The sequence below is a fragment of the Gouania willdenowi genome, chromosome 6, assembly GCF_900634775.1.
Source record: "Gouania willdenowi chromosome 6, fGouWil2.1, whole genome shotgun sequence".
Lineage (NCBI taxonomy): Eukaryota > Metazoa > Chordata > Actinopteri > Blenniiformes > Gobiesocidae > Gouania > Gouania willdenowi.
The window spans coordinates 55,688,340-55,709,723 of NC_041049.1; the positions used below are offsets into that span (position 1 = coordinate 55,688,340).

At 36.6% G+C, this 21,384-nt stretch overlaps 1 protein-coding gene across 20 annotated transcripts in view; it reads right to left on the bottom strand.

Annotated features, from left to right (window-relative positions):
• Window positions 1-21,384, bottom strand: part of ppfibp2b (PPFIA binding protein 2b) — a 103,176-nt gene that overhangs the window by 1,991 nt on the left and 79,801 nt on the right. For 16 of the 20 annotated variants that reach the window (XM_028451042.1, XM_028451028.1, XM_028451043.1 and 13 more), the window contains 13 exons: window positions 19,320-19,482; window positions 18,080-18,112; window positions 15,896-15,928; window positions 15,196-15,331; window positions 14,292-14,411; window positions 14,036-14,186; window positions 12,605-12,716; window positions 11,844-11,932; window positions 11,623-11,745; window positions 11,249-11,374; window positions 10,270-10,458; window positions 6,421-6,621; window positions 4,763-4,828 (listed from right to left, as the gene is read on the bottom strand). In XM_028451042.1, coding sequence (XP_028306843.1) covers window positions 4,763-4,828; window positions 6,421-6,621; window positions 10,270-10,458; window positions 11,249-11,374; window positions 11,623-11,745; window positions 11,844-11,932; window positions 12,605-12,716; window positions 14,036-14,186; window positions 14,292-14,411; window positions 15,196-15,331; window positions 15,896-15,928; window positions 18,080-18,112; window positions 19,320-19,482 — 1,542 coding nt within the window. Of the gene's footprint in view, window positions 1-569; window positions 1,104-4,762; window positions 4,829-5,691; window positions 6,275-6,420; window positions 6,622-10,269; window positions 10,459-11,248; window positions 11,375-11,622; window positions 11,746-11,843; window positions 11,933-12,604; window positions 12,717-14,035; window positions 14,187-14,291; window positions 14,412-15,195; window positions 15,332-15,895; window positions 15,929-18,079; window positions 18,113-19,319; window positions 19,483-21,384 lie in introns of those variants that run through there. The other 4 variants (XM_028451036.1, XM_028451040.1, XM_028451038.1 and 1 more) reach the window with 4 other exon arrangements.

Here is a 21,384-nt window from a genome sequence, read left to right on the forward strand (position 1 = left end):
CAACTTTTTGCAACATTTTGCAACAAACCACATTTAAAAAACATGTGAGTTTTTAAATGTTCTTGTGACCAGATTTACAGCAATGTTTGACAATTTGTGATATTGACTTTTCTTGTAAGAATATAATGTCAATGTGAAATTTAAATCTAAATGTTAATTATTAAATCTAAATCAACATATTAAATATAAATGTTAAATCTGAATGCTAAATGTTAAATCTAAATATTAAATGTTAAATCTAAATGTGGAGCGCAATCACGCCGTCTGTATAGGCTGCGGATAGCGCTCGTTTGCGTCAGTGAGATTTTATTCTGATACTCTTCTGGTGAATTTGCATATTAGCCAAGTATTTAGATTCACCAATGACATTTAGATTTAACATTTTACATTTAGATTTTACATTTATATTTAGATTTTACATTTATATTTTACATTTATATTTAGATTTAATGTTTAACATTTACATTTAGATTTAATATTGACTTTTTTGTAAGAAAAGTAAACATCACAAATTTCACAAACATTGCTGTAAATCTGGTCAAAAGTTACATAAAAAAATGAACGTGGTTTGTTGCTAAATGTTGCTGTTTTTTAGTATGCGCAACTTTACAATCGGCGCCCCATATAAATGCACTGACCTATTATTTCCATCCATTCACTTTGGACCAGATTAAACTCATAGGAATGTGAATAAAACATTAGTTGGTTATTGATTAAACTCATTTGTTGCTTACATTCAAATTAGATCAGGCAGCACCAAAATATTAGCTCTAATGTTATTCTGTTCTCTGTTCCTAACGAATTAAGCACAGTACAAAGATAACAGCATGACAAGTTAAAGAGTTTTTTGCATGAGATAAGAAAGATAAGGGTGAGCCTTTAATGGTTAAATACACAGGTAGAAAACAATAAATGAACCCAAACAATGGGTAAGTCAATGTCCTCTGGATGTACACACTGAAGCTTGATTGTCAATAGAAACAGACGGCTTGAGGTCAAATCCAAGAGTGGCTGGGATTGCAGAGTTGAACCATGGTCTCTTAAACAAGGGCCGTCTGAGACCTCCTCAGTTCCCTCCGCAGCTCGTCCTGGCTAAGCAGGTACTGTAGGCAAAGCATCATGGGAGTAGCAGTGGGTTAGGAAGCTTGGGGCAGGTTGGTGTTTATTACTAGCAATGGTATGAAAGATCATTTTTAGTGGTTTTAGTTAAACAAAGAGTCACTATCAGATTTTTTGCAGTGTTTTACCAAACTTGTGTGGTTTTTGTTTTTTTTTTTAAATTAAAACAAGAAAAACAGCTATTATCTACATGTAGGGGCGGATCTACCGCGGTGGCATAGGGTGGCAAATGCCACCCCACAATAAAGCCTTGCTTTGCTGCCACCCTAATTTGTACACACAGGCACAGAACTATACGGCCGCAGTCCGCCGACCGGTAATGCCCCGCTGCCGCTTCCTGACTGCAGAACCAACAATCTAAAACTTTTTTTCTTTTTATTTAACAAATGAAGCTGACAGACTTACATTTTTCAAAGAGCAGTTGCACATTGAGCGTAAAATACAAGGACATGAGCAAAAAAAGAACATTACAATTTGTAACAATTGTATAAGCCAACAGCATTAAGGTGCAATGGGCTCAAAAGACATATTATAAAGCCATACTGCCTTTTTGGAATTACATAGTTTTAAAGATAAAAATAAAAACAGGTTTAGTGTCACCAAGTTTACATTTGTGTTCAAATAATTTTTCCATAATAAGATTATTAAGAGTAAACTGTTTTTTTCTTGTTCTCCAAAATAGCTCAGAATTGAACATCAGTATAAGTCAAAGACAGTATTTCTAAATTATTATTTGAAACCCATAAACAAAAACTGTCCCAGAATTTTTTTGTATAAACACAAGTAAAGAACAGATGTTCTTCGGTTTCTATGTTGTTAATATAAAAACAGTCATTTTCACCAATATTCAATTTGGAGTGTAAAAAGTCTTTACAGGGATAAACATTGTTCATAGTTTTAAAACACACTTCTTTAGCTTTAGGTGGAATAGGAAATTTAAGATAATTGCATCTAATATTTTTAACGTTTTGACTGGTGGATTTTTAAACTAAATTTCGTCTTCTAAGAGATAAGGGGAAGTATGCATTGGTTAGCACTGTTCTGAGAAACTTGTTACATTTCTTGTCCACAAAGGGGCAGTAGTGGACCTCAGTAAGGAAGGCACAACAACAAGGTGCGTGTATAGTAGAGCCAACCATGTGAAACACCAACGAAGAAGACACGGAAGTACCACGGAAGTCCGTTGTTTACATTGGTGCACGAGAGGAAAGAGGTAAAAACAAAGTTGCCAACCCTTACGCATTTGCCGTGAGCACACATTTGTATCACTCCAAAAAGAAAAGAAAAAAAAGTCGTTCCAAAACGGAGTAACAGCCCTGGACTCTCTCTCCCTCCCTCCCTGACTGACGTCCCATCGTCTTCAGACATTGGTGAGTGTTTGTACTCAGGTTTTGCTCGTTTGAGTGCGTTTTGTTCGCTGCAGCTCGTGTGTTCACGGATTGTGTAGTTTGAGTATGTGTGAGGCAATGTGCACTGTTCTTTAGTTATTATGTTTTAAAACCAAATCAAAATAACAAATAAATGGTGTGGTTATTTTTGTTTTACACAAATTCATCAATTACACCCTTAAAATAAGTTTTTATACTTAGTTATTTAACAGTGTGGCATAATTACCACGTCAGTGTTAAAATAATAATAATAATAATGACATGCCAGTGACACTTTCCCCCATCTGGTTACAGTTTGTTACAGTGAAAACAACTGTTTTAAAGCCATATTTTTGTATTATGAAAAACATATTGCACCGTAGTAATTTAAATAAAACTACTAGACACGTTTTTGTATCACACACAATTCCAAGTCTTACACTTTGTTAAATGTTACTGAATGGTTCTTCAATGTGATGGATGTGACAATTTTCCTGTTTATTTTTATGAACAGAAGCTTTTTTTCTTTGTAGATGTTAGTCTCCACTCCAGTAAATATTAACAGTGTCCAGCTATTGGCGAGGAGGTTCATGTCCATTCACTTCTGTGCGTCTATAAATCAATGTCTGTCAAAGAAAACATGTGACTCTTACAGAAATGAAGAGGATATAATCATTCTGCTTGTTAAGCAGCACTGATATGTGTCCATGTTTACAGAGAAGTTGATAATATTAGCACTGAAATGAGAATTTTCTGCATTCATTTTGTTTTTAATGAATTAAAGTTAATTTGCACAAACAGTAACAATATTTTGGTGAAGCAATATTTTGTATCAGGCTTTCCTTAAAGACTTAAACATAACACAAGGACATGTGACTAGTTGTGGTCAGTGTGTGTTAACTCGTCATTTCAAATCCAAAAGCTCAGTGCCATTGATGAGATAACTCGTCATTTGCGTTTTTTCACGGGGATTACTAGAAAACACCCTGGCGGAGGTCCCTCATCAATATCTAAGCTGTGGGGTGTTGTAGTGATTAACTGTGCCCTGAAGATGGCAGTAGTGCACTTTTAGATGAGAGATTAGCCACTGATGCTACCCAGCAAAGGAGGAAAGAACAAGTGAGATTATGGCGCTATAGCCTATATATAACCTATAGCAAAATATAGCAGCACACCTTTGGATGAGAGATCATCCATGCTCAGCTACACTATCCATAATAATTTTGCCATCAAAAGCCTGGTCTCAGTGTTTTTTTGTTTATATATTATATATTATATATATGGAAACAATGTTCAAATGTTAGAGTTGTCACTAAAGCAAAAAAAAAAAAAAATGCTTTAAAGTCACTGACAGGGTTTTTTTTTTTTTTTTAGAAAAAGGCTTTTTTCTCAGCTTTTTACTCTGAAACTGAAGATTTGTGTAAAACTTTCTCTATTCAACGGCTGATTACAAAAGAACGAAACGAGCCAGAAACAATTTTTTTTTTTTGATGAAAGTAGAGGCTTCAATCTTTCATCTGGTGTCAGATTTCAGATAGTCATAGTAGAAAAGATTCTGTGGGTCTTTAAAATCAGTCAAAATGCTCAAAAATGGCTGGCACTGAGAGGGGTAGAAAATCTGAAAATGGCTGGCACTGAATGAAGAAGAGCCACTGCAAATATTGCACAGGCTCATTTTAACCATGCCATAAAACTGCATTCAGATGTCTTATACTGTGCTGTATACACTTGGCTGTCATTCAAATGAAATTGATTCACAATGTTTTGTAATTCCTGTGAAATGGATTCAGTGCAGTAGATACATTCTGAATTTCTTCAGTGACAGTTATTGTGATGTATTGTGGATTCATTTTCCCACAATATATTGATTATCGTGATAATATTGTTATTGTGGGAAAAAATATCGCGATATATCGCATCGTGAGGTACCTGGCGATACCCGGCTCTATAGTTCAATATGCTTTATGTATGTCTGCTATATGTTGCCACCTCTAAAAAAAATCCTGCCCGTGAAGGTTTTGGTCTCTTCCTTTTAAGCTAATACATGAGATGTTTACTGTAGGTAAAGTGAACCGTGGCAAGATTTATTACCAAAAGTAAACATGGGGGGGTGAAAGTATCTAGTAACTTTTAATTTGAGTACTAGTTAATTGAGCTACTTTTTACTTGTACTTGAGTGCAATTTCAATCACGTAACAGTACTTCTACTTACCCCGAGGCAAGATAATTCACACAGATTAATTAACCAGCAGTTTATTGGTGTTGTTGGTGCTTACTGTGAGGTTGTTGATGCTGTTTGACAATGCTTCGATTTGCACCACGGTGCCCTCTGTGATCGCCATCTGCAACACAGTGTTTTAATGAAGAAGAAATACTGTATATGATGTAGTATGACAAACACACACACTGATGATTGACTATAAGACGATTGTACCTGCAGCAGGAGACACACACTCAGATTAAAGCCTTCCACTGTCACCTAATACAGGGTTGCCATGGCGATGCCATCAGCCATTTTGGCTCTTGTCAGCAGAGAGTATAGGAGCGAAGCTGATGTCAAACAAGCCATGGCAGCCGATGATGATGATGATGATGATGATAGAGGCAGCAGGTAAGTGTTAATGTGATTACTGAGGCTTCTCGAAGCATCACAAACAATCACATTAACAAGTGAATGTGTTAGCACGTCCGCTAACTCACCCAGTTTTATTTCAGGAAATGAAAGAAAAAAAAACTATTTTAAGGTTGAAAAAATGTTTAGATATAAACACACAAATTAGACTCAGTTTATTGAATTGCTCTAATCCTAATATCTTTTGATGAGTTAAATCTTACATTTCCTACTCATCTTGAAAACCTTACGTGATCAAGCACAGAAATGTGAAAAATAAACAAACAAGGCCTCAAATGACAAAAATAAATGATTAAATAATTGAAATGACAAAAAATAAAAGCTAAAGAATGCAACCCAGATTACTAATTGTTTTTAGGTTTCTCCAAGTTACTTTACATAAAAAAAAGTTAAAATTTTGATAGCCTAGTTATTGCTAAAATGGTATTTCTTGAAATAAAACATGTTTTTAAGTGTAATATGACATACATGCCTCTTAATAATTGGATTAAAAAAAAGAAACGTGAAATAAAAATAAAGACATGCACATATTTGATGTTTTTTTATATTTTAAGTCCAAAAGAAGGAGTCAACTTAACACAGGTATCCGTTTATTAAAACTTGAATAACTCCTTTAACATTTACATAGCAACATTTACTTTTCCTTTAGCAGGTTTTCTGTGCTATAAAAATACTATGACAGTCAGATATGATTAAAAAAAAAAACAACTGTACAAAATCACTGTTTTAGGCTTCAAACAATACATGCTTCATCTTTGAAGTTTTCTCTGAATCTACATAAATATTAAATTTTATCCCTCCATAATACAATGCAAATATTGCACAGGCTCATTTTAACCATGCCATAAAACTGCATTCCGACTGGTTAGAAAAATAAACATGTTAATGATGCATTGGCTAAATCACACGCATGTATCATACAATGTTAGAACAACAGGTTAATACTGCACACCAGGGACTGTATGGAAGGGGGTTATAGAGAGTGATGTCAGAAGGAGGCATTGCTCTCTGCTTTATGGCACTGGTTGGGTTTGTGAGGCATCTGAGAGTGAAATCAGAATCGTTCGAGTGTGTTTGAATCTCATCAGGACTAAGGCACAGGTACGGGCTGATGGGCGGGGTTTAGAGGAGGAGGAAGGGGGTGAAGTGTCACAGGCTGCAAGCAAAGGAAGAAAAGCTGCTGATTGGCTGAAGGAAGGAAAGGAATGACATCATAGTTGTTCATGTTTCCGACCCTGTCTCTCATTATCATCACAGCTGTTGTCATTGAGGTGAGTCAGCTCTGCTGTCCTGGAGCCCCACCTGCTCTGTGGATCGCTCCGGCTCTCGGTCCAGGATGGGGCTTAGGCCCCTGAAGCCCGAGTAGGGCCGCATCTGCACACCGTTAACCATGGGCTGCCCTGACTGAGGTGATGGTGAGTCAATAGGGCAGACATAGTCCGTAGATTCATCCGACCGTCTCCTCCGGAGGTGAGTCAAGTGAGAGAAGCCCAACCTCTTTGGCTGCAGTGGGAGAGACCAGTCACATGGTCACATGATGTCACTCAGGGGAAAAGACTTCCAGCTAATGTTTGCGCAAGCGGTTCCCAAACTTTTCACAGTCCCGTACCCCTTCAGACATTTAACCTAAAGCCATGTACCCCCTACACTTAAAATGTCATATACAATCTAGCCCTTCAGTGAAATTGTTCCCAGAATTTTACCTATCCTATTGAGGAATAATATGTACTAAAAAGAGAATAAAAATCATCTGTCAGCATGCAAGAAAACATCTTATTCAAAATGATCACTTCTTTGCTTTATTAAATTAATTAGCCTGCTGACATTTTCTTCCTGAGAACCCAATCCCTCTTTTTTTTGGAAAATAAATATACCAAACATTTGTTGATTGAACATATACCAATAATACAACATGTGAATAATCCTGAAACTGTGAAATACAACTCACTACATTTTTAATGAGAAGGGGGAGGTTGAGAGGTTGCACAGAACTCTACAATGTTTGGCTGATTTTCATTTCATTGCACTTTTTTGATGAGATTGTTTCTCTGTCTGAGGCTGCATGAGGGGGCTCTGCATGTGTAATTTGTGGCAATGCATGGAGGCTTCTGGCTGCTGGTCAATTCATATTTTAGTTTTCAATGTTGTTGCGCTGTTTTTAATTTTTATTCACGTAACCCCTATAACAATTTGAGCACCCATGGGGTTACCCGTACCCCACGGGTACGCAACCGAAGTCATAGATAAACCCAATTTAAGACATCAAATGTGCCTAGTGTTCTAAATAGTAAGATTGACTTAAAAGTACATACATTTAACTGTTTACCTGGCATGAGGCTGGTGTAAAACTACAAGACTCAAAATACAGGGACAATCAGTTTGGATCTTGTTAGTGCACATAATAAGATGTAATCCAGGCTCCTTAACACATTGTGGCTGATGCAAGCTAGTAGGAAGCAACTAGTTGAAAAACACAGGTTTCGTTAAAGGTATAGAGGATGATTTTCCCAAAGTTTAGAATAGAAACGCCCTCTCCACTTTTTGAAAAAACAAACATGCACAACACTCTACCTGCTCCCAAGAGGGAATGGCTATCGAGAGAGTGTGCACGAGCCCAGTTTTCCTCGTGCACAGCTCTGTTTACAAGTTGGTGTCGGCATTGCACGTACAAGCTTACTTTTCAAAAGAAGATTTGCACTTTTTGTGTCTCTGTAGCGCTCACGAGACACAAACACTTGAAAGTGCGCATGCGCATTAAGCTAAAACTAGCTAGGGCCGAGCACATACGACGGCCTTGCGTAAACATATCACCAGAACGATTGACAATTAGGAGGACCAATCGTCTTGATGATCCACCTGGAATTTCAAACCAAAATAACATCCACCACAATACCTTTAAGTTGCATGAATGACTTTAATTAGGGCTGTTCGATATTAGCTTTTTTCAGATATCCAATATGCCATTGTTGTCCAACACAAAATTTCTGATATTAACCAATACATACATTGGCACCCTCCCCACCGACCTAATTTTAGGTCAAATTATACATATCTCCATCAAAATAACATCTAACTATAAATATGATGCCTAACTGGATGTATTCCACAAATAAACATAACCTGTTCACCTGTGATTTAAAGTTGGAGCACAAAAGTAATCGTTCCATAGTTTTATACTGTATATATTACTCATGCATTTATGATAGGCAAAATGTGTCCAACAGTATACAATTAAAAATGATAAGAAAGAGATAAAAGTTAGTGGAATAAGAAAAAAAAAAAAAATCAGGGTAAAAATGGCTGAAAAGTAGAGTTTGAAGAGTTATTTACAAATATTATGCTATAATGTGCCAGGAAAGACTGAGTGTATTTTTAGCATGCAATTATGTCCCGTCTGACAAATTAAAGAGAACAAGATCGGCCTGATCCAACACACAGACGAGAAATGTGAATAAGTATTGACACAACTGAGAAATTAAAAAAAAATGTGTTGTGAGATGTGATTAAATGTAAATCAGAGACTGAATGAGCCTTACAAACAAATGGAATGGATTCTTTACATTCTAAACTTTCTCTCTTAATAGCTGTAAGCTGCAACAGGGGAGGAATATGTAAAATAACACAACAGCTCCTTCAAATGTGCCCTTTAAACTCACTTAGGCTAAAGTCACAGATATGAGATATGTAGTCTCTGTGGGCATGGGGAGCAAAATCCACAAACATGCGAGACAATCTTTTTATTCTTCTCCAAATCATCTGGACGCTTCGGAAGGGGAAGATCCAAGTGCATGGCCAAGGTCATAAATAGGTCAACTGGAAATGTGAATGGGTTTTTGGTTGGAATATTTCTCCCTTTTCCCTCGGCGGCGCACATAGGGAATTATAGTTTAAAGCTGTGGGAAGGAGCAAGGCAGAGTCTTTATTTTGCTCCCACCGACTCAAACACAGAAAAGGGTTTAGAGATTAAAGTGAGCTGACACACTCAAGTCTCTCTCCAGATTAAGGAACCGTCTCTTACACAAACAGGAGGAAAGGATGGGAGTGTGTGCTCCCATCAGGGTCAATTACATTATTCAGTTACAATGAGATTTTCAATTATCCATGTTCACTTACAATTAAATTACACTGACCAGCATTTTTGCCAATTACAATTGAACTACAATTATTTTTTTATCCTCAGAAAGTCAATTACAATTGTTTTCTCAATTACTGAAGTTCAATTACAATTAATCAATTACTGAGCCTGAAATAAATAACCTAATAAAAGTGAACCTTCCCCATGTTAGCTGTCTGTTAGCATTTCTTATGATAACGGGTCCTAAATAATCCGTGTACCCTTCGTTCTTTGATTATTCCGTTTTAAAACCAAATCAAAATAACAAATAAACAGTGTAGTTATTTTGTTTTACTGACTTAAAACCAAAACAGAAATAGAGAAAAGTCAAAAACCAGAAAAGCAACGTTTTTCATTTTAAAAATCTTTTGTTTGTGTGATATTTGGATGTTGAAGGGAAACTAGGACAAGAGCCACAGACGGGGGGGCAAAAAGGCATGATTTGTGTGCCGACGTTTGGTTAGAGTTATTGAAGCTGGAAGTCCGAATCTGTGAAAATCGTGCCAAATTTACTGAACAGTGTTACGGTCCAAATAATATTAAAATAAACGGGTGACTGACTATTGCCTGTGAGGCTGGTGTGAGGGACAATAGAACAATTACAGCTTTTTTGATAGCAGTAAAAAAAATTATTTTGCACATTTTAATAATTTTTGGTGAGGGCGTCTGAGACTTTTGTGTCTGTATACACCTCAAATTCATTTTTTTAAAATAATAAATTGTGGGAAAACTTAATGTGTAACATATTTAAATAATTGTATGTATTTGTAGAACTGTACATAGAACTGTAACATGGTTCCCCAGTTTTGCGTTAAATTAAAATTGACAATTTTTATAGAATTTTCATGGAAATTACACTTAAAGTAATTATAATCATACCATATTGTAATTAATTCTCAATTGTGCAATTACAATGATAATTTACCCTAACCCTTGTTTCCATATTACAGCATTATAGTTGTATCTGACTGAGTGCTTCCTCTGCTGCTCAGAGTCCTACAAGGATGTCTTTTCTCTACTTTCAGTTTTTTTCTTACCTTGACCTTTGCCGTGATGCTGAGCGGTGTATATCCCACCACCTCGGTGTACTCCCTCTTCTCTTGCTGAGCCTGAGATCCCACCAGGCTGTTGAAGTTGGTCGATAAGTGTCGCCTCAGCAGCGTTTTTTGTGGAGGGATGTTTAACAACATGGCCAGAGAGTCGGCGTTAAACCGAGGCTCCAGCATCTGCACAGGAGAAACTGTGTCAGCTTTTGATTCTCCAGCTCTGCTTTGATTCATGTGGCCAGTGGGACTGGTTACTTTAGTTTCTTTCTTCAATCCAATGATGCTGTGCTATTTTAACTGGTAATACAGTATAATGTATGTCAGGGGTCACCAACCTTTCTGAAACTGTGAGGTAATGTATAGCCTGAAGGGCTACCAGTTTAAAAAGAGGTTCTTAAATGCTACATTTTCACAGTTTCAATTTAATTAGAGGGTAAGATAATAAGGAAGGCTAGCAGGCACTTAAAAAGGTCAGAAATGTTTAAGTTTCAACTTCATTTCTCCTAATTTATTCAATTGTTTCATTTTCTACATTAAATAGAAAATCCCCATGTTGCTATTTTACTAGCTACTAACAAACAAACATATAATATTTGTAAAATCCACCTTGGATTTGAAAAAAAAAAAAAAAATATATATATTTGTATCATATTTTTATATATATCATACCACAACACATATACCAAATCTGCAGCATTTAAAAACATTTGTCACCATGTTTCACTGAAACATTTAAAGACAGTTAATTTAATTCTAAAACTTTATCACGTGCAGCAGTATTTAACTTTACTAAGTAATAACTACATCTATCGTCTGTATTTATCTTTGTGCGTTTGAATCTTGGAAAGTTAATCAGATTTTAGATGGAGCTCATTGGTGACTCGAGCCCCTGACGGCCCCTCACATGGTCTATGCAGGCTACCTGGTGCCCGCGGGCACCGTGTTGGGGACCCCTGCTGTATGTACTCACTATCAACCCTCCATGCACGCCACTGCCTCTCAGGTTTGGTGCGTACTCTGCAAGGTCTACAGACCTCAGCCACTCCATCACCCGATGGTTGGACCACTGGACCACCTCGCTAGGACTAAACTGGTTCTGAAACAGACACTAAAAGTCAAAAACAGACAAAATATCAACACTACTTTCACTTTTGAAAAATAGAAGAAACCTAGTAGGAGGAAGGCTGCCTAAAACAATACAGGCTGTGAGATGAATGAAGCAGCTGGAGAAATGAATCTAATATGTAAAAATGTTTATGTTAAGGAAAGCACAAAACAGAATGTTGAAGCAGTTCAGTTGTAATAAAGTGTTTGCCTTGAACACTACCAGTGTACCAACAGTACCTCATTGCCTGGCCTGCGTTTGAGACAGTTAGGGTCAAATTTGTTGACGTGTAGGACATGAATGGCACACTTAATGCTCAGGTGGTGCAGCTGGCTGGTGACTTTAAGGAACAACAAATCGTTCTGTCGTGGGGAATGATAAAAAAAAAAAAAGAAAAGAAAAGGTAGCAGATCAACCTGAGCAATAGAGCAATGCATCACATGGGAATTTACCAACTCACCACAGTGAGGTACTGCAGCATCGGCCCATCCACTCTTCCATCATTAAACTGGTCCTTGTACTGAGGCAGCCCGATATCATCAAGCCAACCTACGAGATAATTCCAGCTCTGATTTTAGAAAGTGTTTGTTTAGTTTGTTCTTTGGTTATTCGGTTTTAAAACCAGATAAAAATAAGAAAGAAACAGTGTGGTTATTTTTTTACTGACTTAAAACCTGAACAGAATTACAGAAAAATCAAAAACCAGCCAAGCAGCGTTTTCCTGTTAAGTCTTGCTCAGTTTGTGTGATATTTGGATATTTAAGGGATGGTGTAATGAATCTTCTGGTGCTCCTTGTTTCTTGTGATCAACTTCCGTGTGTGTTGATGGCTTAAAAAGTGCAAAAAATATTTTTTTACTGCTCTCCTAAACAATCCTATTGCATGCAGAGAACTGGTCCAGTACCATTGGAAGGAAACAAGGTGCATCAGACTTCAGTTCTGGTTCTGTTCATTCTGACAGAATGTGACATGCTCGCTCTAATTTTCCCCGTAAATATCCAAATATCTCACAAACAAAACAAGATTTTGTCATTAATATTTAAATTTGAAAACTTTTGAAAATTTTTGTTTCTGTATTTCTGTTTTGGTTTTAAGTCAATAAAACACAATAACACACATTTAGTTTTAAAACGGAATGACCAAAGAGCGAACACTACACGGATTCAGCTTGAATTTTAAAGTAGACATTTTCATCAGAAGGTAATTTTTTTAATGACGTACGAGTAACCCAAAGGTAATCAAGCTCTGCAGACTTCTCAGGCTGTTTGCCACTGATTGTCTTGATGGACAGCTGAAGTTTTTTCCTGTGAAGTGGGTTCTTCATTGCCAGCTCCTAAAAAGAAGACGTATATTAACTCTTCTATGTTTTTTCAAGTAACCGTTCACCCTGGAAAAGGGAGAATACTGTTATGATGAAATGCGTACTGATAAGAGAGACAGAAAAGCTGTGAGTGTAACTAAGTAGCTGTTTAACAAGTCGACAGGCGTTACTAAACACCAACAGAATGATGGGCGACAACACGGATCAGACAGAGGTGGAGAAGATGGGACGGTTTGGACAAATGAGCATTATGTGTGTGGGACTAATATCAGAGGTGAAAGTAATGGATTACAAGTACTTACATTACTTGGTTGCTTTTATGGGGAGTTGTACTTTTTTGAGTATATTTCTAAATCAGTCATTTTACTCGTACTTAAAGCGGCAGTTTGTAGAATCGTGAGAACAAATTTTGTTTATGTAGCTTTACATATGACAATAAAGTATAATGTATATTCTATTTTATACCGCAGTGTTTGTTATACAGTAGCTGTGAGGTAGTTTGAGAGGGAGGAGCTCACATTCTCACAGTCTTAGAGGGTAGGAGGAGCCAGGATTGTCAGGAGCAGGAGTTTCCACGTTGTGATGTCACAACGCAAGAAAAATCGCCTGTTTGGAGCTGACTTGTACATAATGTGGAATAACAAGGGAGGTAGGAAACAGAACTACCCCTTTAAAAGAAGTAAAGTAATTTGTTACATTTCTACACCCGATTGTTACTGAGTAAATTTTTATTTTTTGTTTTAAAATGATCAACGAACATAGTGAAACTACAAAAAATTAAATGACCACCTAGCAATTAATTGCATCACAACATAACTGACCAATCAGATTAAACGTAATGCACCGCATCAAAACATTTCTCATTTTTAGAGTTCATAAATGTAGCTTTACTTAGAGCCTGATAAATGTGTTTATGTGTTTGAATTTAAATTCATTGGTGTTATTTTATTTTAAAAAATTGTAAATTTTTGAAGAACCATTTATTTTATGCAGATGTCTTTGTGGAAAATAAAACAAGGTCCAATTGTGCAAGATTTGGTCTTTTCCTTTTTAAGTTTATACATGAGATGTTTACTGTATGCAAGGGAATCGTGGCAATATTTATTACCAAAAATAAACATGGGGGTGAAAGTAACTAGTAACCTTTACCCGAGTACTATTTAATTGCACTATTTTTTACTTGTACTTGAGTATTTTAAGTATGGCTTACTTGTACTTGTACAATTTTAATCAACTAACAGTACTTCTACTTGAGTAGGATATACCAGTACTCTTTACACCTCTGACTAACATCCAAATGCGCTACATTAAAGTGTTACACATGGGTCTACCTTTTCCAGGTCTTGCGCGGTGGCAGAGAGCAGCGACTGGCCACTGGTGACCCAGTGTTGTGCCAGTATGTTGTACTGACCCAGTCCAATGTCATCGAGCCAGTCGCACACCTGCTCTGTGCTCCACTTGCAAAACGGTATCTTCAGGTTTCTGACAAAGCAGGAGAAAAACAATCAGAGCTAAAGTAAGCTAAAATCCTGAATCACATAATGAGGTGTTTAATGTTTTCAAAATGTCATCACTACTCAAGTGTACCTCGTTTTCCCTGAATGGGCCAGCCGTGGCCCAGCTGTTGCTCTAAAACCTCCCCTCTTGAACTCTCCCGTCTCTGTATCATGAAACTGAACAGGACTACCTGACTGACTGCGACGGATCCTAGAGACCACAAACAACACCCATCAGTCTGCGTTGGGGTCAATTATAATTGTAATTGATAATTGATTACAATTATGGCCTAATTATAATTGTAATTTAAAAAATCTGTTGCTGTTGTAATCAAATTGTAATAGAGTTTAAATAATTGACTTTGGAATTGTAATTGCCATGAAAATTCTATAAAAATGATCAATTACAATTAAATGAAAAACTGTGAAACCATGTTACAGTTCTATAGGTACTGTGTGTGGTTAAGAAATATTAAAATATGTTTCATAAAAAGCCTTCCCACATTTTACCATTTAAAAAAATTAAATCAGGGGTATACTGACGCAAAAAAGCTCAGAATCCCACACTAAAAATATTAAAAACCTATATTTTAATATGTTAGGAGTCTAACAGGGTAACCAATAGATAGGAAAGACATTAGATGATATTTGTTTTTAGTGTATTTTACAGCTGATTTAGGACCCGTTAAGGTTATCTCTTAATAGGTTATTTATTTCAGGCTCAGTAATTGTGATTAATTGTAATTGAACTAAAGTAATTGCGAACGTAATCGTAATTGACCTGAGGATAAAAAACATATTGTAATTTAATTCTAATTGGAAAAAATGCTGGTCAGTGTAATTGTAAATGAATTGTAATTGAACATGGGTAATTGAAAACGTAATGGTAACAAGAATGTAACTGACCCCAACCCTGCCATTTGTACATAAAGGTCAACACTAAAGCGCATATAATGGCAGAAGAAGCAGGTGTGACACATCTGTTTAAAACCTACTTTCCCCAGAGTTTTTTGATGCCTCTCTGAGTCTTTCTGTTCTCTGGTGAGACAGGAGACTGTTGTCCAGAGTCTATTCCTGAGGACAGTGGAGACTGGTCCGACAGGATGCATTCGTCAAAGGTTTCTGGACGTCCTATCCAATTAAAATCAAGAAAAGAGGTCCAGTTAGACTTGTGAATACAGATCACAATGAAATAATGGTCCCAAAACTACAATATGAGGGAAAAACACATAGTTATCTAACATGTTCTCATATTTCAAGTCTTACCACCCATGACTAATCATTTTGGGCAACGACTCAAACTTAATCATAAAGCAGTATATAAGGGTGAAAATAAGGTAAGTAGAAAAAAAAGACATTTTCACATCATAATAAAACATACTAATTGATGCATCTGGGGGGAAAAAACTGAAAATAAAAAAATGAAAAGAGATAAAAGGCAAATGTTTATTAAGAGACAAACAAACATGCAGAAAAACCCAACATGGCACCACAGAAACACAAAATATTTGAAGTTCAGGGCAGAAGAAACAAAGTACTATAATTTCATATTTTTAATTCTAATAAGAAATACATTTAAAGTAAAGTAACCCATTCAACCAAAAACACAATCATAACTGGTATATTTAATAGTATGTCTTTTTTTTAACAGGTTTGCTAAGGCACTACACACAGGGAATGAAAGGCAGTACCCACCAACACCATAAAGGTCATGTTTTGCAGGAGATCCTGTGGCAGAGATGGTTTAAGTAAGAAAAAAAAAAAAAAAAAAGGACACACAAAGACAACGTGAAAGCTGGCCCAAGTCATATTCTTGTTTTTTATTTGCAAATCAGCCCCCCAGATGTTTAAACCTCAGGCAGTGGATTAGCTGGGTCAAGAATACATCATGCATTTTCAAATGTAACGTGTTCATTACAGTGACTGAAGTTAAACATGGGTTACACAGCTTGATAAGAGAACAGGTTATTCTACAGTGAACTTTTTCATTAGATTCAAACCGTAATGGTCATGTTCTGCTATTTCACCAACACGGGCCCACGGGTACCAGGTAGCCCGCATGGACCATGTGAGGGGCCCTCAGGAGCTCTAGTCACCAATAAGCTGAATTAACCTAAACCTAAAATCTGATTAACTTTCCAGGTTTCAAACTCACAGAGATGAATACATATGACAGATGTAGTTTTTACTTAGTAAAGTAAAATACTGCTAATAAAGTTTTAGTATCAAATTAACCATCTTTAAAGGAGCATAGGGCAGGATCTAGAAATTAGACAGTGACACCATGGTGGTTAGTGTAACTGCAGCCATCAGCCAAGTCGCCGCGCATCAACTGTTGACAGCTGAGGCTAGAGGAACCCTGACGGCACCGGACGGGTCAAGTTCAGACAAATATTTAGAACTGGTGGTCGGGTTTGGTCACATAGTGTCGTTTGCACACAGCATTCTTCCGTTCCTGCTACAGCTGCTGCACAGTGCAGCCTAAACTGTATAACAGTGAGAGCAGTGATCCACTTGGCAGGGAGAATGGAGCAAAGAATAATTTTAAAGGAATACAATGTTGAAACATTCCTTTTTCTGTACAATGACATGGATTATTCTTATCTTTGATACATGGATTATGTAAATAGATCTGATGGGTCTCTTGCGTGCAGTGCGCCCCTGTTTGTGTTCACTTTCACTTGTTACCTGTGCGCTGATCTGATATTGACATTACAGTTATTTGTTATTAAAATCGGTGTTTACCACTAAAACAAACATAAATATGCAACTTATTAAAGAAAAAAAAAAAAGGCTTTCACTGTTGGGTCGGACTTGAACGAGAAAATGAGGCCCAATCCACACTCCAACTGTGACACGGTTATTCACAAGACCTGTGCACATGCCTCTGCATTTATCTGTGGAACCAAACAGTAGTTTGGTCCACCATGCTTGTCTTCTTTCAGCCTCCAAGTCGTCTTCTTCTCATTCTTCTTTATTTTCGGTTTATTTCCAAGCCGTCGAGAACATGCACCAGCGTCATTTGACGTCACGTCCGCAGAACTGCGCGGGAAATTCACGCCCAGAAGAGCAGTACAAAATGTATCACACAATCTTTTCAAGACAATAGGTAGAAATGTGTGTGGTTTAGAGAGCTTCGTCACTCATTAGCATTGAAAAACTTAAATGAATGTTTATTTTTTCTCAATCCTGCCCTATGCTCCTTTGTGAAAAATGTTTTTAAGTGTTGCAGATCTGCTGTATTGTCAGTGGTATGTTTTATATAGTATATATTTTTAAAAACGTAAGGGGGTTTTCTATAAAACTGAATGAAAATGAAACATTTGCATAAATTAGGAGAAATAAAGTGTTTCATGTTGAAACCTCAACATTTCCTACCTTTTCAAGTTACTGCTAGCCTTCCTTATTACCTTACCCTCTAATTAAAGTGAAACTATGAAACCTTAGTATTTAAGAAGTGCTTTTCAGACTGGTAGCCCTTCAGACTATAAAGTACCTATGACGTAGCTCACAGTTTCAAAAAGGTTGGTGACCACTGGTTTACATGTTCTCCATCAGCATCAATGGGTTTTTGGTGCTTTGATAGTTTTCTTTCTTTTTTATTTTACTGTGGAAGGAATGTAACTAAGTTAAAAGTCCTTAAATGGACCGTGCGAGTGAGTTTGTGTGCAACCCGTTTAGTTCCCTTTGATGGGTTCCTGCACAATGCAACCTTATCAGGATAAGCAAATAATACAAACAGATGATAAAAAAAAATATATATATATAAAAAAAAAAAATCACACTTATTGGCATAACTATTGATATTCATGAGGTTCATAATTTTCCGGAGCAGGTCTTAGAAGTGTTGCTATTACAGTTTGTGTGAGCATACAGTACCTAAAGCTGGAGCGCTTGCACTTCTGCAGCGAACTGCAGCAGCACAAAGGGAAACAAGCAATCCGACAGCAAAGCAGAAAGCAGGAGGAAAACCAGGAAACGGAGCAAATTTAGTCGACAATTATTATACATGAGTTTGTTTAACGGATAGTCAACAAAAGTTCATGAGGTTATAAAAAGATGCCACGGTTAGAAACCGGTTATTTCCCAAATGACCCAATAGAACAGTAACAATAAACGAAAGCATAGCAGGTTACACTTCACAGATAAATGCAACATTTATTACTAAAACCCAAGTTTCCACATTTTAATGATCCAACAGTTGCTCACAAGCGACTAAATGAAAAAGCATTAGCTGAAAACCTACTCTGATGAATGATTTGTGTATAAATTGAGTAACAATCACAGATGAACCTTGATCGACAACTTTTACACAAATTAAAAATAAACAACACGACTAGTTTTATTGCAATGCAGAGACATTTGTGTGAATCACTTTTACTACTTCATGAAATGGGAGAAGTCACGTATCACACACGTTAATTACACCTCATCACATCTTTTTTGTGCTACTTATGGCCACCTAGTGACATGGAGGAGTTTTTATTTATTTTTTATTATAAAAAAGCATTGATACTCATCTACTGCAAATGTAATAATTTCTATAATAACACATTTTTTGGATCCTCTGAGTACGATTGGATGTTTTTTTTTTATTTCTCATAGCACAGTGCTTAAAAATATCTGGAGCAGACCATTCCTGACAATACCTTTGTCTAAGTTTTTTTTCCACAAATAAAAATGTCCTTAATGTTTAATGGGATGTTGTTCAGGAATCACAATATTTGCAGATTAATCCAGTGCAATTGTTTCAGCAAACACCAACGCATTCACTTTTGCATTTAAAAGCAAATCAAAAATAGAAAAAAAACCCAACCTTAATAATTAGAAATGTAACCTGTGCTAAAAACCAACACTGTTAAATATTATAATATTTCATGTAAAATCACACCTGATTCTTTAAAATATCCAATTATGTCCTTTACATATAAAAATAAGAATAAAATCATGATGGACAAAAAAAATTTAAATCAACATAACCAGTCATAATTATGGGAGAGAAAAAAATGACATTTTGATAATTTAGGATTCAATAAAAAGAATTCCTTGTTTTATCCGATATTACAAAAAATAAAACAAAAAACACAGTGAAAAGTGATTATTAGAATTAGACACTCACTCAGGCTGTAGTCCTGCTGGTGGTTGTGCACAGGAGAGAGGCAAACAGGATTTAAATACTCTCCATCTTGCTCTCTTTCACCGTTCACCTCTGTCTTTGGTTCCTGCTTTTTTCTAAGTTTCCCTGGTAGAGTCTGGTACTTGCTAAGCTCCAAATGTGCATTCTGCAGAGTGAAAAAAAAAAACCAAACAAACATGTCAATATTTCAACCCAGCCAGAAGACCAAAATCACCTAAATACTGCTGAGAACAAAGTAGTGGCTCAAGCTGTGCTTCTTAACGTCTGAGGTTTGAAATGAATGGAATTTCACTGACTTCAGCTTTGACCCAAAATGAAGTGCACACAGATAGAGGTTTGGGGTTTGTTGTGGTCCTCTGACACTGATACTTTTTGACAGCTTATAGCCTGAAAAGACAGAAACTCGCTGACTTTGGATGTGCATTCTAACTTTGCATGCCTTTCATTGGAATTGAGTAGGGATCATGATGGGCTTTGCCCTTGCACCCAGTTATGTAACATTGTGTCCTTTAAAAGGGAAATGCCTGATTTTAACTTGGCAGTGTCACATGAAGACAGAGAGGAAAGGCCAGCAGAATAATTATAATAAAAAAAGACGACTTTCAATGCAGCTGTGATGTTAAAAACTTCAGACAGCAACTTCAGGTGGGTCTTGGCCTTTTGGTGCATATTTGCATCATGGTTTTGAAGCAGTTTTAGGGCAGAAGAGAACATTAAAGCTGCAGTATGTAGAATCAAAAGACTTGTATAGAAACAACCTCCTTTCCCTCCCTGTTTCGAAAACCGATCATGCCTTACCGGTATCCTCGTGCATGTCCTAACTGTGGAGCTCTTACTGACTTTTTTCTCAATAGAGACTAGTGACAAATCTAGAGACTTTAAATTGTGTTATTGGAGAGTTTTCTGGTGTTTTAGACATGACTTTGCGTCTCACGCTGTAGTTACTGCCCTGCTGTCAGCTCCAGACTGTTAAATGAATTGAGTCTGTTCTCTCCACCTTGGATATGCTTCAAACTCAAGGCCCGGGCCCAAAATCCGGCCCTTCAGATTATCCGATTCGGTCCGCAGGAGAAAGTGAAAATGACAAAGAAAACATGAATCATTGTGTGAATTACCAAATAATTCAGTAGGAAAGACCAACATTTCCATCCTGCAATTTTTCTCAAATGATTCTACCAAATCTTCACAAAATAAATGAAAATTCATAAAAATTAATAAATAAATGAATAAATAAATCAAAGGACATTTAAGTATCTGTCACTTATTGCTTCGATATTGTTGATACCTTGCAATCTTTAATGTAATTTATAACTATAAGTGCAAACTTGGGCACATTAATGTTGAAATTGTTGAAACTGTCTTAGGTTTAAATGCGATTTATCCCATCTGTTCTCACTCTCCCTCTGAATCCAGTATGTGGGGCAGTCACGGGATCCACGATAACCCAAAGTGTACCTCCGAATAGCCCGTTCAAACTCTGTATGTTTATCCCTTATTCTGTTGCTTCACTACGTCAGTCTTCTTTTTTCCTCTTGCTTTGCAGCTTAACCGCTGTGCCTAACACCACAATGGTGACTTCTCCTGCTGGAACGTCCGCCATTGCACTTTACTACAGAGGACGAGAATGTGCATCGACTTTAGTCGGGCAGCTGATAGTAACACCCCAAAACAGCTCATGGAGCACTCAGTTCATAAAAAGATCTCTGATTGGCTGAAAAGTCGCGTTACGCTCCGGGATTTCTAAACTTCATATAATGTAAAAGATGTAAAATTACACTGTCCTATCAAAACACTTTGAAATTACATTATGCTCAAAGGTGATTATCAATTATTGACCAAATGAAGCAAAAACAAACAAAAACATACTGTACATACTGCAGCTTTAATAGGATCCCATATTTCAATATCCACATTTCAGTTATTTACAATTGCAGGCTGCATAGTTATCTAATTAAATCAACGTCTTTGTTTTTCAGCCTTTATACTTCAATTTTGCTTTTTTTTTATCCACACAAGCTTTCAATTCCGGTCATTAAGAATATTACAA